We start from the raw sequence: 13,308 nt of genomic DNA, 5'->3' as shown, positions 1-13,308 counted from the left end.
AAAAAAAAAAAAAAAAAAAGGAAAACCCAGGAATTGACTCTGCAGCCCTGGATTCTAGATGGAGACTAGGCAGGCCTCAGTCCAGCCAGTGGCTGAGTCCATGAGGGTAGAAGCCCTGTGAGAGCTTCCGACTAGGATACTGGTGCTGCCGAGGGCTGCCACCCAAACCCCCAGGCTGGCCAGAATAGATCCAGGTCTTGAATCATGCATGCCGGGGCAACCTCTACAAGTCTTTAGCACCAGCGAAGGGGGAGGTAGGACAACTGAGCGTCCCAGGGTACTCTACCTCCAGAGGCCCAAGGCCTAGCTATCCCTAGCTAAGCTGGTTACAGGGACATACTCTCCTGCCACAGGCTAGACTCTAAGGCTTGAATCCTATAATGGCCACCAATATGGTCATATGGCCATGTTCATGCATGTACAGAGGCAAAAGACAGATACCTAAAGAGTGACAGGAAAAAAAAAAAGGATTAAACATACAGAAAGAGGGGAAGAAATGGGAAAACAGAGTGGAAGCTGCAAACTTGTACTCGGGGCTTGCTTGCTTATTTATTTGTTGTGGGGTACAGGTGAGAGTTAACTACATAAAGTAGAGTGCATGTAGGTGAAGTCTGGGCTTCCAACTGGCCCTCATTCCCTCTGGTAGTGGACCAGGTACCCTTTGTGTTATGTCTCATGCCCCTCAACCCTAAGTGCTTTATATATGCAAACTAAACAAGCTTATGAGGTGAGCATAGGTATTTGCACAGTACTGATAGGACACCCAGACACAGAGGAGGGCCAGTAATTGGCATAAGTCACCTCACTAGCTAGTAGGAAAGCTGGGATTCGAACCCAGCATTGTGTCCGTGCTCTTACCAGTAAGCCAGAGATAAGTGAGCTCAGCACAGATCAACAGAGAATGAGAGCAAGAAAGACACCCAATCAGGTGTCTTTTGGTGGTTCCTCGTCCCACCACTTGGACAAATCATGATCATTCCCAAGGGCCCCCAGACTAGGGCTCCCCAGAGCAGGATGTGGCCTGCTTCTCTGGCCTGCAGCCCAGCTGGGCTGCCAGGGACAGGTCAGACAGGTCTGGCTGGTGCAGAAGGATGAGGTTCTGCAGCTTCCCCGTGCTCACCTCCCCAGGGACCACAGCTGCTGAGCCTATGGCTGGACCTCCACCAGTCACATCTCCTTCCCCTGCCCCCACTAGGTGGGTGACTTCAACCTTGGATTGAAGCTCAGTATGAGTACATGAAAAAGAAGGTGCCCTCGCCCACCTCAAGCAGATCACCCATGTCAGAAGACCTTGCTGCCACTCTCCACTGCCATCCCAGGCAACCAATGGAGAGGAATGGGTTAATCCAGAGGAAAAACTGCTCCATCTGCCCAGCCAACTTCTCAGCTGGATTCCTGCCTCCAAGTTGACTTTTGCCTGGAAGGAGGCCCAATGTGCTGTGTGCCCCTACTTCTACCCCTCAACACAGCCTCAGTGTCCTCACTGCCTCTGCAGGGCCGTTCTCACCCCTCTCCCCACCGCCTCCTGAGGGTGTACCCGAGCTCCCCATCCCACAAATGCAGACCACATTGTTAAAAATAGAGCCTCTTTATTGGTACCTGTAAGCTCAGGTACAAGGTGTTCCCACAAGCACACAGGCTGGCAAGGCCTCCTAGGCAAGGGGGCAGACCCAGAGCCTGCATTTCTTGGCACAGAAACAGAAATGGAATAAATTACAGTTCTGACACTCAGAGACAATATAGAAATTATAATGCAAAATTCATCATCAGCAAACAAAGGGCATAAAAGCCCAACAGAGCCACCTCTGGCCAAGTGGCCTCAGGGTACGGGCAGGTGGGCCAGGCTGGAGTGCAGTGCCTACGAAGCCCTGAGATAGTAGTCTGGGGCAGGCTCTGAGCCCCAAGGTAAGCCTCTTGCCCTCCCTGGGCTTTATTTCATCCCCCCCTACATGGATGGACCTTGAATAAAGGCTGTGTGTGGCCTTTGGGAACAGGAAACATGGGACAAAAAACAGGAAGTAGAGGGGGCCAGGTTGGGCAAAAAAGGAGTTTTGGTCACAGCTGGTCAGCCCAGCCTTCCCCTTACCCCCAGACGATGTCCTTGGCCAGTCCTTGCCTGCTTAGCCATCCAGGGTCCAGGCACCTGGCACAGTAGATCATATCTGGTCTACACCAAAGCCCAGGCAGGGCAGAGTGTAAGACTACAAGGCAAAAGGGATTCACAAGGGCTTGTGCCCACCCTGCCCCCAACACTGCCTACCAGCCAGGGAGGATCAGCCGAAACCTCCTCGGTCTCCAAATAAATTATGGAAATAAATTACAGTTTTCACAGTCCAAAGGATTAGCCACCTGATTCCAGCCCTGTCTCACCGACTACAGGCTAAGGAACATCACATAAAGACCCAAAAGTGGTCTGCCAGGCTCCAGGGGAGCCACAGCCACATTCTGCTCTTCCAGGCCCGCAACATGGAGGTGAAAGAGCAATCTGTGGGTGTGGGTGCTGGGCAGCGGAAAGGGGAAACCCCCCCACTTCGGCTCAAAAAGTTTTTTGAAAAATAAATAAATAAAATCCAGAGTGTGGCATGAAAACCTGGAGTGTGTGCCTGGCACCTGTGGGTCAGCCAGCCGATGGGAGACTGTTACCTACAGACCGTGGGGAGCCCCGAAATTACAAAAAAGCAGCAACAGGGCTCTTGGGGCTGGGAAAAGATCCCAGTCCTCACACAGGCACAGGCTCCATCAGAGATGCGGGGGCAGTGTCTTCAAAATGACTGTCAACGAGGGGAGCTAGGACTTCGGCAGCTGGCTCTGACAAGCCCATGAGGGATTCCAGGAAGCAAGTGCCTGCATCCCCAGGTGGAGAGAGCCCAGGCCAGGGGAAGTGGAGTGCCTCAAAGTTGTCCAGGCTGTCGGACACCTTCTGGGAGGTGTAGTGAGGCCCCAGACTGTAGTCTGGCAGAGCCTGGAGCAACTCAAAGGAGTCACAGGAAGACAAGCTGAGATCCACGGAGCTGCTCTGGCCAACATCCACACTGGGCAGCAATGAGGTGCCAGAGAGGCTGCCTTCTCTTGACCCTTCAAGGCCACCATTTAGGAAGCAGCTGGCGTCCAGGTTGGCGTTTTCATCCAGGATGCCTGACGTGAGGCTAGAGCCAGAATAGCTGTGGGTCCAGCTGGCCAGGCCACCAGGGTCACTAGTACCAAAGATGTCAGCTGGATGGAAGCAGCTGAGGTTGTCCAGGTTCCCAACACCACTTTCCTCCTCCTCCTCCTCCTCCCCGCCCAGGTCAGAGTCACTGAAACTCAGGATCCGTGCCAGGCTGTCATCATCCACACCAGGCTGGAAGCCAGGGCCAGGCAGGCTCGGGTGGGTGGAGCAGTCAGGGGCCTCGCTAGTGCCCGATGCCGAGGAAGATGCTGTAGAGGAATCGGTCATGTCACTGCTGCAGCTGTTGTCTCCTAGCTCACTGCTCCCAGGGGGCTTGGCCAGTGGGAAAGTGGGGACCAAGGCCTGCTCACCAGGGCTGGGCGGGCTGCCCTGGACGGGTGTCTCCAGATCCCCCAGGCTCTCGGCCCCCTGCTCCAGCTGCAGGCGAGTGATTGTATGGATGAAGTGGGTCTGAACTCGTGCCTGATTAAATTCCACACGGCCATTGGGGTTCTCACAGCCCTCCTTGCAGCAACCACAGGGGAACGCTGTGTGGTCCATCTACAGAGAAAGTAGAGGCACGAGTGAGGATTCTGGGCAGTGCAAAGTTCCCAGGCTAAGGCTCCCCCTCCCAGCCTGGTCCAACCACCGCACCTGGCACTTGATGCCCGCCAGGCTGCAGCTGCAGGTCTCAGGATCACAGACCCTATCGCAGTGACAGCCACAATCTTCCCGGGATTGGCGCAGTGCCTGCAGCTCCCGCTTCTCCTCCCGATCGATCCTTCGTACACCTGCAGCTCGCAGCAGAGCCCGACGTCGCCGGGCTGGGTAGGGCTGTAGGAAGTTCACTTCCTCCAACCGGCCGCCTGCCACGGCCACTGCCAAGTCCTCCTCCACAGAGGCATCATCAATGGAATCCACTGCAAGCGGCAGGCCCACCTCTGTCTTGGGCATGTCAGGCGCTGAAAGCTGCATCTGCAGGAGAGAGGGATGTGAGAGGCACAGACATTGTCACGCACTTAGCTCCACCATCACTAATAAACGCTCCCCAAGTGCTTACTCTGTGCTGGGCACTGTGGATACAACAGTGAACAAGAGACAGCCAAGAACACTGCCATCAGGCATTTGCAAAGAGATATCCCATTCCTGTCATTCCCCAGATCATGGACAAACACCCTCTAGCTAGAGAGACACACCACCTTGCCCCCACCGTCATATGAATTCCACATCCCCCCCACCACAAGGCCAGAAAGATTCAGACACTATCCTGTAGCCCTAGCACCAAACGGACATGTCTGCAGATAATCCGGGCAACAGACTCCAATTAAGCCAATCACTGGACCCACACGCCTGTTTCCCCATACACACAACGAGCAAATGAGCACCCCCTCCTGTGTGCCCTCTTCTCAAGGTTAGGACTGCAGGAGCTGCCTAGGGAGATGGGCCATGGAGAGGGGGTGGGGTCCCTACCTTCTTCTGCAGCATCTCCAATCTCTCCTCCTTCAATCGCTGGCGGAGTTTCTCGCGCCGTGCCCGGGCTTGCTCTTGCATAAACTCGGTCAAGGAGAAGCGGTGGCAGGCACTGTGGCGAGGGGCCATGCCCAGAGTACAACCACCACGGCTGGGCACACTGGTGAAGCCTTGGCACCGGGAGAAGTAGAAGACAGTGATGCCATCAAAGGCTACACGGCCTGGGCGTTCCCGGCGAGCCCTCTTTAGGATGGATGGGGCTGGAAAGCAGGCAGAGAAGACCAGGCATTAGCTCTCAGGGAAGTATAGCATAACCTCCAAGAAGACTGTACAGGACTGTCTCTCCCCACACCTCCCCTTCTGTCCACCCACCTTGAGAGAAGAAACATATCAGCGGGGCATAATGGCTCATGACTATAATCTGAGCCCTTTGGGAGGCCAAGGTGAGAGGACTGCCTGAGCCCAGAGTTTCAAGACCAGCCTGGGCAACTTGGCGAGACCTTGTCTCTACAATAAATCAAAAAATTAGCTGAGCGTGGTGGCGCACTCCTGTGGTTCCAGCTACTTGAAAGGCTGAGGAAGGATTGCCCAAGCCTGCAGGTCGAGGCTGCAGTAGCCGTGAGTGTACCACTGCACTCCAGTCTAGGCTACAGAGTGAGACTTTGACTCAAACAAACAAACAAAAAATCTGAATTTAGGAGCCTGCCTGGCTAGGACTGGAGCTGCTAAAACTGAACACACCAATGTCAACACTGGCTTATTGTTATTTACCAGTCCAAATGACAGTATTTGTAAGATTAAACATCTTTCCCATCTTTATTAACAATTTATAGGTCCCTTATAGAGTTTTTTTCAGTTTTTTACATTAATTTGTAGGAGCTCTTATATATTAGAGACAGTAATCATCTAACCTATCTGTACAGGTATTTTAGTCTTATTTATTTTTGTTCATGGCATTTTACAAAATAACTTTTAAGGTTTATGTGATTGAAAATATTAATATTTTCTTTATAGCTTCTGTAACAGCCTTTTGCAACATGCTTACAAAGCCCTTCCCTTTCAAAGTTATTGATGGACCCAGCCTAGACAATATAGCAAGACCTCATCTCTATAAAAAAATAAAATAAAATAATTAGCTTGGCATGGTTGTATGCACCTTGTAGTTCCAGCTACTCGGGAGGCTAAGGTGAAAAAATTACCTGAACCCAGGAAATCAAGGCTGCAGTGAACCATAAGTACATCACTGCACTCTAGTCTGGGAGACAGAGTGAGACCCCAGCTCAAAAAAAAAAAAATCATTGATTAGTAAGCAATGTATTGGTATTTTCATTAGGTTGAACCATAGGAATTACCCTAAGACAGTCGAATGTTGTCAATTCCATATATTTCAACTTAATACATAAATCATGTACCCAGCTACCTTCTAAAAGGTTTTCTGCTTGTGCTGTGAGATTCGATGTGCTAAAAGTCATATTCTTTCTTATGTATAATGCACAGATAGATGCATAGTATGCAAAAAAATAAACAGCGAATGTATGGTATTAAAATGTCATGGGGGTGATTAGGAGGAAAAAAACGCCTAAACAGGCTTCTTGGGGAGTGATAATGAAAAGTAAGGTTGAGAAACACTGTTCTAGGACCATCTTTGTAGTTTGAAATCAGAATTACACAAGCTTGAAAATAACTGGGGGGAAAAAATCCTTTTTTAGTATGTTCAGGCAAAGTCAAACAGCATTTTGACAGGAGAGGGACCGGCTTGACAGGCCCCGTGGCAGAGAAGCGTGGGGCGGGGAACTCCAGCAGTTCCGTTTGTAGGAGGGTAGGGAGCACGCTGGAGAAACGAAACTGGAACAGAAGGGAGGGGCTGGAACGGGAAGGCCCCAGGGACACTCTGAGAAGCTGCATCTTGGACATCATTATCCCAAGGTCAAAGGTGAATCAAGCTGTACCATGGGCACTGAGTGACCACTGTAACACAGGATGTGAACAAGGTAGGGAGAAGGAAAGGAGCCACAGCCATGGGGGCATGACACGACCTCCAGAAGCCAAACAGATTTTGTTGGAGGCCTCCAAATTGCATATTTCAGGAAGGAAGGAGTGTGGTTAGGCTCCCAAGGGAGAGAGGACTCACGGGTGAAACTCTGTGGGCCACAGAAGTCATGGTCGGGCTGGGACGTTTGATTCCAGGGACCCTCCTCATCCAAGTCCCAGGCAGGAGAGACGGAAGAGCTCGGGGAGCAGGAGCGAGAGTGGCAGCCAGAGGAAGAAGAGGAGGAGCAGAACAAGGAGTCGGCCTCATCCAGCTGGTCAAACTTTCTCTTCAGCAGTCCAGTCATGGTGATGCAGGGGGTGCTCTGGGGTCCGGGAACAGACAGCCTGGAATGGGAATGAGAGGCTCTAAGTGGCAGGCTCCCAGCAGCGGGCGTGCTCTCAGCCAGGATCATCATCCCTCCCACTGACTGTCCAAGGCGCCCCAAACCCTGGCCTCAGCCCTCCAGCTCCCCCTGTGGAGCTGTGTGTGTGGGAGTGGGGGGTGGGGGGTGACCTGGTCTCCAGGAAGCTTCTCTGCACAAGACACAGCATCTCCCTCCAAAAGAATGTGCAAATCCACAGCCTGATGCTTTCAAATTCCTACAACCTCTGCCCAAAACTTTCCCAGGAAACCACCAGGCACCTTCCCCACTACCTCCTACAAGCCACCCACACACACATGTATCCACGCCAGCAAGGGCAGGAGGCAGACAAGCCAACAGATGGACTGACAGACCTCAGCTCGGCCTCACTCATTCCCCGACAGGAATCCTGGGGGCTGATTCACTGGCTGGGTGATTCACACGGCTCGCATCTGTGTGCCTTTGTGTGTGTGTGTGTGTGTGTGTGTGTGTGTGTGTGTGTGTGTGTGTGTGTGTGTGTGTGAGAGAGAGAGAGAGAGAGAGAGAAAGAGAGAGAGAGAGAGAGAGAGACCCCATCTGCATGCCCGACAGCCCGCACACTCCTGATACGGTGGCTCTGCTTCCTCCTCCTCCTCTCCTCCAGCACACCCACAGACATGCCACCCCCCACACACAGATGGGGCCATGGGCCCTCGCTCCAGGGCCAGGTAGACCAGGCACTCTGGGGAACAAGCTGGCTTTGACCCTGGCTCCATTCCCACAGGAGTACTCTCCTGAGCCCCTCCCCTCCCCGTGATGGAGCTTCTCAGACTTTCCCTCAGAAACTCCCACCCCACAGGAGAGAAGTCCCCTGGCTCCAGGCCTGACTGTGTGACTAGAGCTGCTCAAGCTGTCTCTTTAATGTCTCATTTGGTCAAAATGTCCAGTGTCTCTCCTCTCTGCAGCTTCCTGACTTAGAATACCCCGGGACACACCACTTTGTCTCTCCTTGGAGGGTTTTAGCTCCACAACCAGAGACTCCCACGGCCAGGATGACCCTATCCAAGTAGAGGGGACTTGGGGCTCCTCTCCCTGAAGGTTTTAGCAAGCAGTAGTCCCTCCCAAGCCCAGGGAACCCCCAAAGGATTCAATCCTAAGGGTTGAGTACAATTACTTTGTCTCTGTTGCTTCAGCTGGGCCCCCAGAGGTCACCAGGAAGAAGGGGAAACGAAGTGGGCCCCAGTGCTGGGGAACCCTTCCCCCACTGCCATCACAGGAAATGAGAGAGAACAGGAAAAACCAACTAGAAGGCTGTCCTGGTCTCCTCCATTCAGGTGTCCTTTCCAAACACCCTTTCCGCCTGTCCCCAGCCTCCCACAACAACTCTGAATCCTGGAGGGTGTGCTGTCACCAATTAACTGGATAAAATTCATCCCAGGGACAGCCTACCCCAGGCAGGCATGAGAGAAGTAAGAAAATTTCCCTCCCTGGCCAATCCCCCACCCCGGGCCTGGGGGAAGAGGACTCACAGATGTTTCCGGGGGCTTCTCAGTGGGTAGTTTCTCAGGCTTGGCACCCCCTCCCAGGGTCAAACCACAAACAAAAACAACAGAGCTCCCAGCTGATCTGCAAGCTCTCCCAGGAGACAGGGGACTCAGGACCTAGAGGCAGGCATACACACTTGTGTGCATATGTGCACAGACCACACGGAAACACACACGTGGACAAACAACACCCACACATCCTGTCCGCATCACAGTCCTGCCTGAAGACACCATCCTTTCCCAAAATCCAGATGCCATCTACAGGGTCCTGAATGCCTTGATTGCAAGCCTCAGCCCAAGACCCCCCGCCACGCCCCAGGCCAATTGCCTGTTTAGTATCTCTGCCTGGCCATCCCCTAGAAACATAAAATTCCGCAGGCCCCAAATCGAACCCCTTGTCTCTGTTCCCCACCCCCCATGCCATCTGTTCCTCTTCCTGTGTTCCCTATCTTAGTAACAGCACCACCACCCACCCAGTCACTCAAGCCAGAAACCTGCAGTCATCCTCAACTCCTTTCTCCCCCTCTCCATCTACATCCAAGCACCCAACCCTGGAAGTTCACATAAATCCATTTAATCCACACAAGGCCAGGCACAGACTCAGAGGGTATCAATCACAAAGGCTGCCTGGTGTTAGTGTTAAGAATTTCGGCTCCAGAACCAGACTGCCTACACTGGAACCCTGGCTCAGCTATTAATTGACTGGGTAATCCTGGGCAAGTTCCTTAACCTCTCTGCCTTTGATTCTTTGTTATAAAACCTCATGGAGTTGGGAGGTTTGCAGGAATCAATACATGTCAAGTTCTTAGAACAAGGATAAGTGCTCACCGAATGTGCTATTCTGCACTGTTAAAAAGAAAAAAAAAAGGAAGAAAAAAGAAGAGGAAAAAAGATCTCCAGCTCCTGGAGATTCACACAACACAGATGAATCTCACAGACGTTGTGAAATAAGCCAGACATAGAATACATGTGAATGAAACTCAAGAAAAGGCAAAACCAATCAGCGATGATACAAATCAGAATAGTGGTTCCCAAAGGAAGGGTGGGGTGAGCACTCAGGGAGGGTCATGAGGGAATTTTCTGAGGGGTCTGGAAAGGTTCTATGTTGATCTGGGTGGTGGTTACATGGGCGTCTAAAACCAAAAATTCATCTAGCTGTGCACATAAGGTTTGTATACGTTATGCAGGTCATTATCGGCTTTTAAAGTTTATTGCCCTTATCATGTCTCTGTCCCCACCGTTGCTTTGTCCCCTGCCTCTGCTCCTACCCTCTCCCCTCAGCCATTCTTGACCCTGCAGCCAGCCAGAATGATCTTCTTAGACCTCACTTCTACCTGCCACACCCGTGCTTAGGAGCACTCCATAGCTCCCCTTGGAGAGCTTGCCCTTCGAATCAAGTGCAGAATTCGGATCGCATCCAAAATTCAAGAGGTTGAAACGGCCGCTTCCCTCTCTCCACATCCCTCACTATGCTCCCAGCTGAACTTGTAGTTCCCCTAATGGCCATGTCCCTGCTCACCTCCTGGCCTTTGACCACACTGGAACAACCTAGCCCCATTTTCAGGAGTCATCTCCAAAGGGGTCTCCTGAATCTCCTATTCCTTCCCCCTGTCTCTCTGGGTACCTGTGGTGGACTGAATATTTGTATCCTACCAAGATCCCCCCTGTGTTGAGGCTGAATCCACAGAGTGATGGTATTTGGAGGTGGGGTCTTCGAGAGGTGAATGAGACCTTACTAGTGCCCTTATGAGACCCAAGAGATAACCTCTCTCTCCACCATGTGAGGACACAGCAAGAAGTCCATGGCTAGCCAGGAAGAGGACTGGCTGGAGCCTCGATCTTGGACTTCCCAATCTCCAGAAGTGTGAAAAATAAATTTCTTTTGTTTAAGCCACTACATCTGTGGTCTTTCTGTTGTAGCAGCCCGGACTCAAACAGCTCCCACAGGCCCTGGATTTCCCCATCACAACCCTTATCTGACCATACTGCAACGGCCTCACTGCCTGTCAGCCTCACACCAGGCTGAGGGCATCTCTGCCTGGCCATCACTGTGCCCATGTCCAGGACAGAGTCTGGCATAGAGAGGGCACCTGACAATGTTAAAGGGAAGAGACTGGCCCTGTATATCCGGTACAGACACAGAGACCATCATTATGCACACGAGGTCGCTGTGGGCAGCTTGTCAGTGTGACCTTCTCCTGCTCTTGTCACAGTTAATTTAAGGAGGGGGGGCTCACATGCCCATCCCCCAGCCTGTGCCAGAAAGTTCAAGCAAGAATACTACTCAAAAGAGGTGGCTTGGAGGACAGGAGAGGGACACTCAGGCTGCAGGCAGGTGCCAGAGTAGACATCTCTGGAAGCACCCTGTTCCCCAAGAGTAAACAGATGGAGAGAGATATCAAGGAAGCAGGCTCAAGCCAGGCACCACGGCTCTGCCTCAAGAGTGCCCACAGAAAGGGGTGAGGGGATTAGGAGACCTTCAAGACCCTTGAGACCGCCAAGGCCACAGACAGGGAAACAGACACAGGAAGTATGGCGGTGCTGCATGTTCTAGTGATGAACCCCTTGCAGACCTGCAGACCTGGAATGAAATGAGAAATCATCTCCTTCCTGATACTTCACTGGGTAGGGAACAGGCAGGAGGTGGCCCAGGATCTCATGTTCCTCTGTCCCACCTAGAAATCCAGAGGCTGAGAGAGGCAAAGGCAGGAGATGAGACAGAAAGACTGAGCCAGAGACAAGAAGAGGCCAAATCAGAAAAAGGAATGAAAGATAGTGAAAGAGTCCAAGAAAAGTGTCAGACAGTGAGTCAGAGGGTGGGGGGCGGGGCCCTCAGCAGCTACCCAGAAATCAAGATCCTGACCGGTGGCACTGTTCCCAGGGTGAGTACAGCCCCTCCTAGGGTCCTGGAGGAAGGAAAAGCAATTCCCAGGAGCTGGCTCGGACAGAAATACCACACCCCCAGGAGCCCCGGAGACGGGCCCTGAATCAAAGAGAAGCAGGCTTCTTCTGGAATCTGACTGAGCCCTGAGAATCAGGCAGGCGCTGACAGCCCAGGACCAGAGGGATGGCCCCCGCCCCCACTCTACTGGCCACAAATATCTACATACTCAGGTCGCACTATGTGAATCCAGGGAAGGTCACTTCGCCCCCAGCACTAAGCAACCAAGCGCTATTTGGGGGAGCGTTGTGGGAGTGCATCTCTGGGCTTCTGAAAAGTCACACCACCTCTTCTGCCCACCTCCACGGTCCCACCAATGCCCCAGGCCCCACCCCATGCTGGTCTTAGGGATGGGGCACCTTTGGCTACCTCATCCCTCCTTCAGGAATCTGAAGAATGTGTCCTTTAACCTCAGAGTCCCAGGCCTCGGCCAGCCCCCTCCTCCCCCCGCAAACACCTGGGGTTACAAGACCCCCGGCCTACAGGAACTACTTCCTGGGAGAAGGGGAGTAGCTCCAAGTCCCTCTGGCCACCACTAAAAAACCAGCCGGGGTAGCCCAGAGAGAAAGACGTGGCAACCCTCCCCCACCTATCCCTGTAAAAGTGATATGGGGGAGGGGACAGTTCCTCTGCTTGTTCTCCAGGGCCTGGCACTGGGTAGGTGCCAAATACAAATGTTTGCTGGCTGCAGGAGGCACTTGCTCCTGCAGAAGGGAAATTGCACCTGACAGTGATTGCTTCCTCCACCTAAAGGGCCCTCTTCACTTTCTCATTCATTCAGTCAACAAATATTTACTGAGTTCCCATAATGTGCCAAGCACGGTGGCAGGCACTTGGGCACACCGGGAGCAGGACCCACATGAATGCTGCCCCCTTGAAGTTCTGAGTGGGAAGAACAGCCAGTGTTGGGTGCTAACACGGAGGGTCAGAGGAGTGGGGCAGGAGGGTACAGCTGGAGGTGAAGGCAGCTCCCTCCGAGGAAGGAATGTAGAGAGCTCCGGACAGGGGGCTCGGCACGGAGTAGAAACTCCAGGAGAGCCAGAGTGGTGAGCGGGGGAGGGGCAGCCGAGAAGGGGCTGAGCCCGGGCTCCAGAGCAGGCTTTAGCCTGAGGGCACGGCGAGTCACAGAAGGGTTTAAGTAGGGAGTGACAATGCCAGATTTGCATTTTTAAAAGATGGCTCAGCACCAGGACTGGAGGGGGTGTGGCGGGTGGGAGGTGCTGCCAGGGCCAGGTGAGATGACAGGTCAAGGGCTTAGGAGAAACGCAGAGGACTTGGGGGTGGGGATGTGGGGACGGAAGAGGGCGAAGCAGTCAAGGATTTGGGGGAGGTGGAGCTGTCAAGGATCTGGGGGAGGGGAGCTGATGAGTTACACCCCAGAGGACGGTGACACTTCTGAGTGGAGGTGTCAGGTGGGCAGCGGGAGTTTGGGAGGGACCCTCTGGTGTCAAGAGTGTGGGCTACGGCTGTGTGTGATTGTGCTGGGGAGCGGGAGTGACTAAGTGTGTGACTGCTGCGGTGGTGTGGGCATCTCAACAGTGCGTGCCCGGGAAAGGGCCTCAGGGGAGGGGAAACTGAGGAAGGGGAGGAAGTACGTGCCGGGGAGGGAAGTAGAAGCGCGTGGGAGAGAACCTACGTGTGCCCGCGGGTGGCCGGTGGAGCTGCGCCCGTGACTCACAGCGGTGGCCTCTGCGTGTGACGGTGACTGACAAACAGGTGAGCGGACGACACGATCCCTCCCTCCCTCTCGGGGTCCGTGACTCATCGGGCCTCACTCCTCGCTCCTCCCCCCGCCCCCTCCCCGAGCCCTGCCTGCCGGGAGCGCCCGGCACA

At 53.4% G+C, this 13,308-nt stretch overlaps 1 protein-coding gene across 2 annotated transcripts; it reads right to left on the bottom strand.

The window, feature by feature from the left end:
• Positions 1-2,566: 2,566 nt before the first annotated feature.
• CSRNP1 (cysteine and serine rich nuclear protein 1) lies at positions 2,567-7,405 on the bottom strand. Of its 2 annotated transcripts, XM_021706403.1 has the most exons (5): positions 7,386-7,405; positions 6,750-6,994; positions 4,619-4,878; positions 3,803-4,117; positions 2,567-3,709 (listed from the first exon to the last, which is right to left on the bottom strand). In XM_021706403.1, the coding sequence occupies exons 1-5, from the start codon at positions 7,403-7,405 to the stop codon at positions 2,720-2,722; spliced, it is 1,830 nt and encodes a 609-aa protein (XP_021562078.1). In that variant the 3' UTR covers positions 2,567-2,719. The 2 variants fall into 2 exon arrangements, with proteins under 2 accessions (XP_021562078.1, XP_008071126.1); XM_008072935.2 differs by lacking the exon at positions 7,386-7,405 and having other exon boundaries at positions 6,750-6,995.
• Between the last annotated feature and the right edge of the window lie 5,903 nt (positions 7,406-13,308).

Source organism: Carlito syrichta, unplaced genomic scaffold, assembly GCF_000164805.1.
Source record: "Carlito syrichta isolate Samal-C Ts95f unplaced genomic scaffold, Tarsius_syrichta-2.0.1 Scaffold315530, whole genome shotgun sequence".
Classification (NCBI taxonomy): domain Eukaryota; kingdom Metazoa; phylum Chordata; class Mammalia; order Primates; family Tarsiidae; genus Carlito; species Carlito syrichta.
The sequence above is the reverse complement of the archived record's forward strand: the minus strand, read 5'-3'. Positions and strand labels throughout refer to the sequence as shown.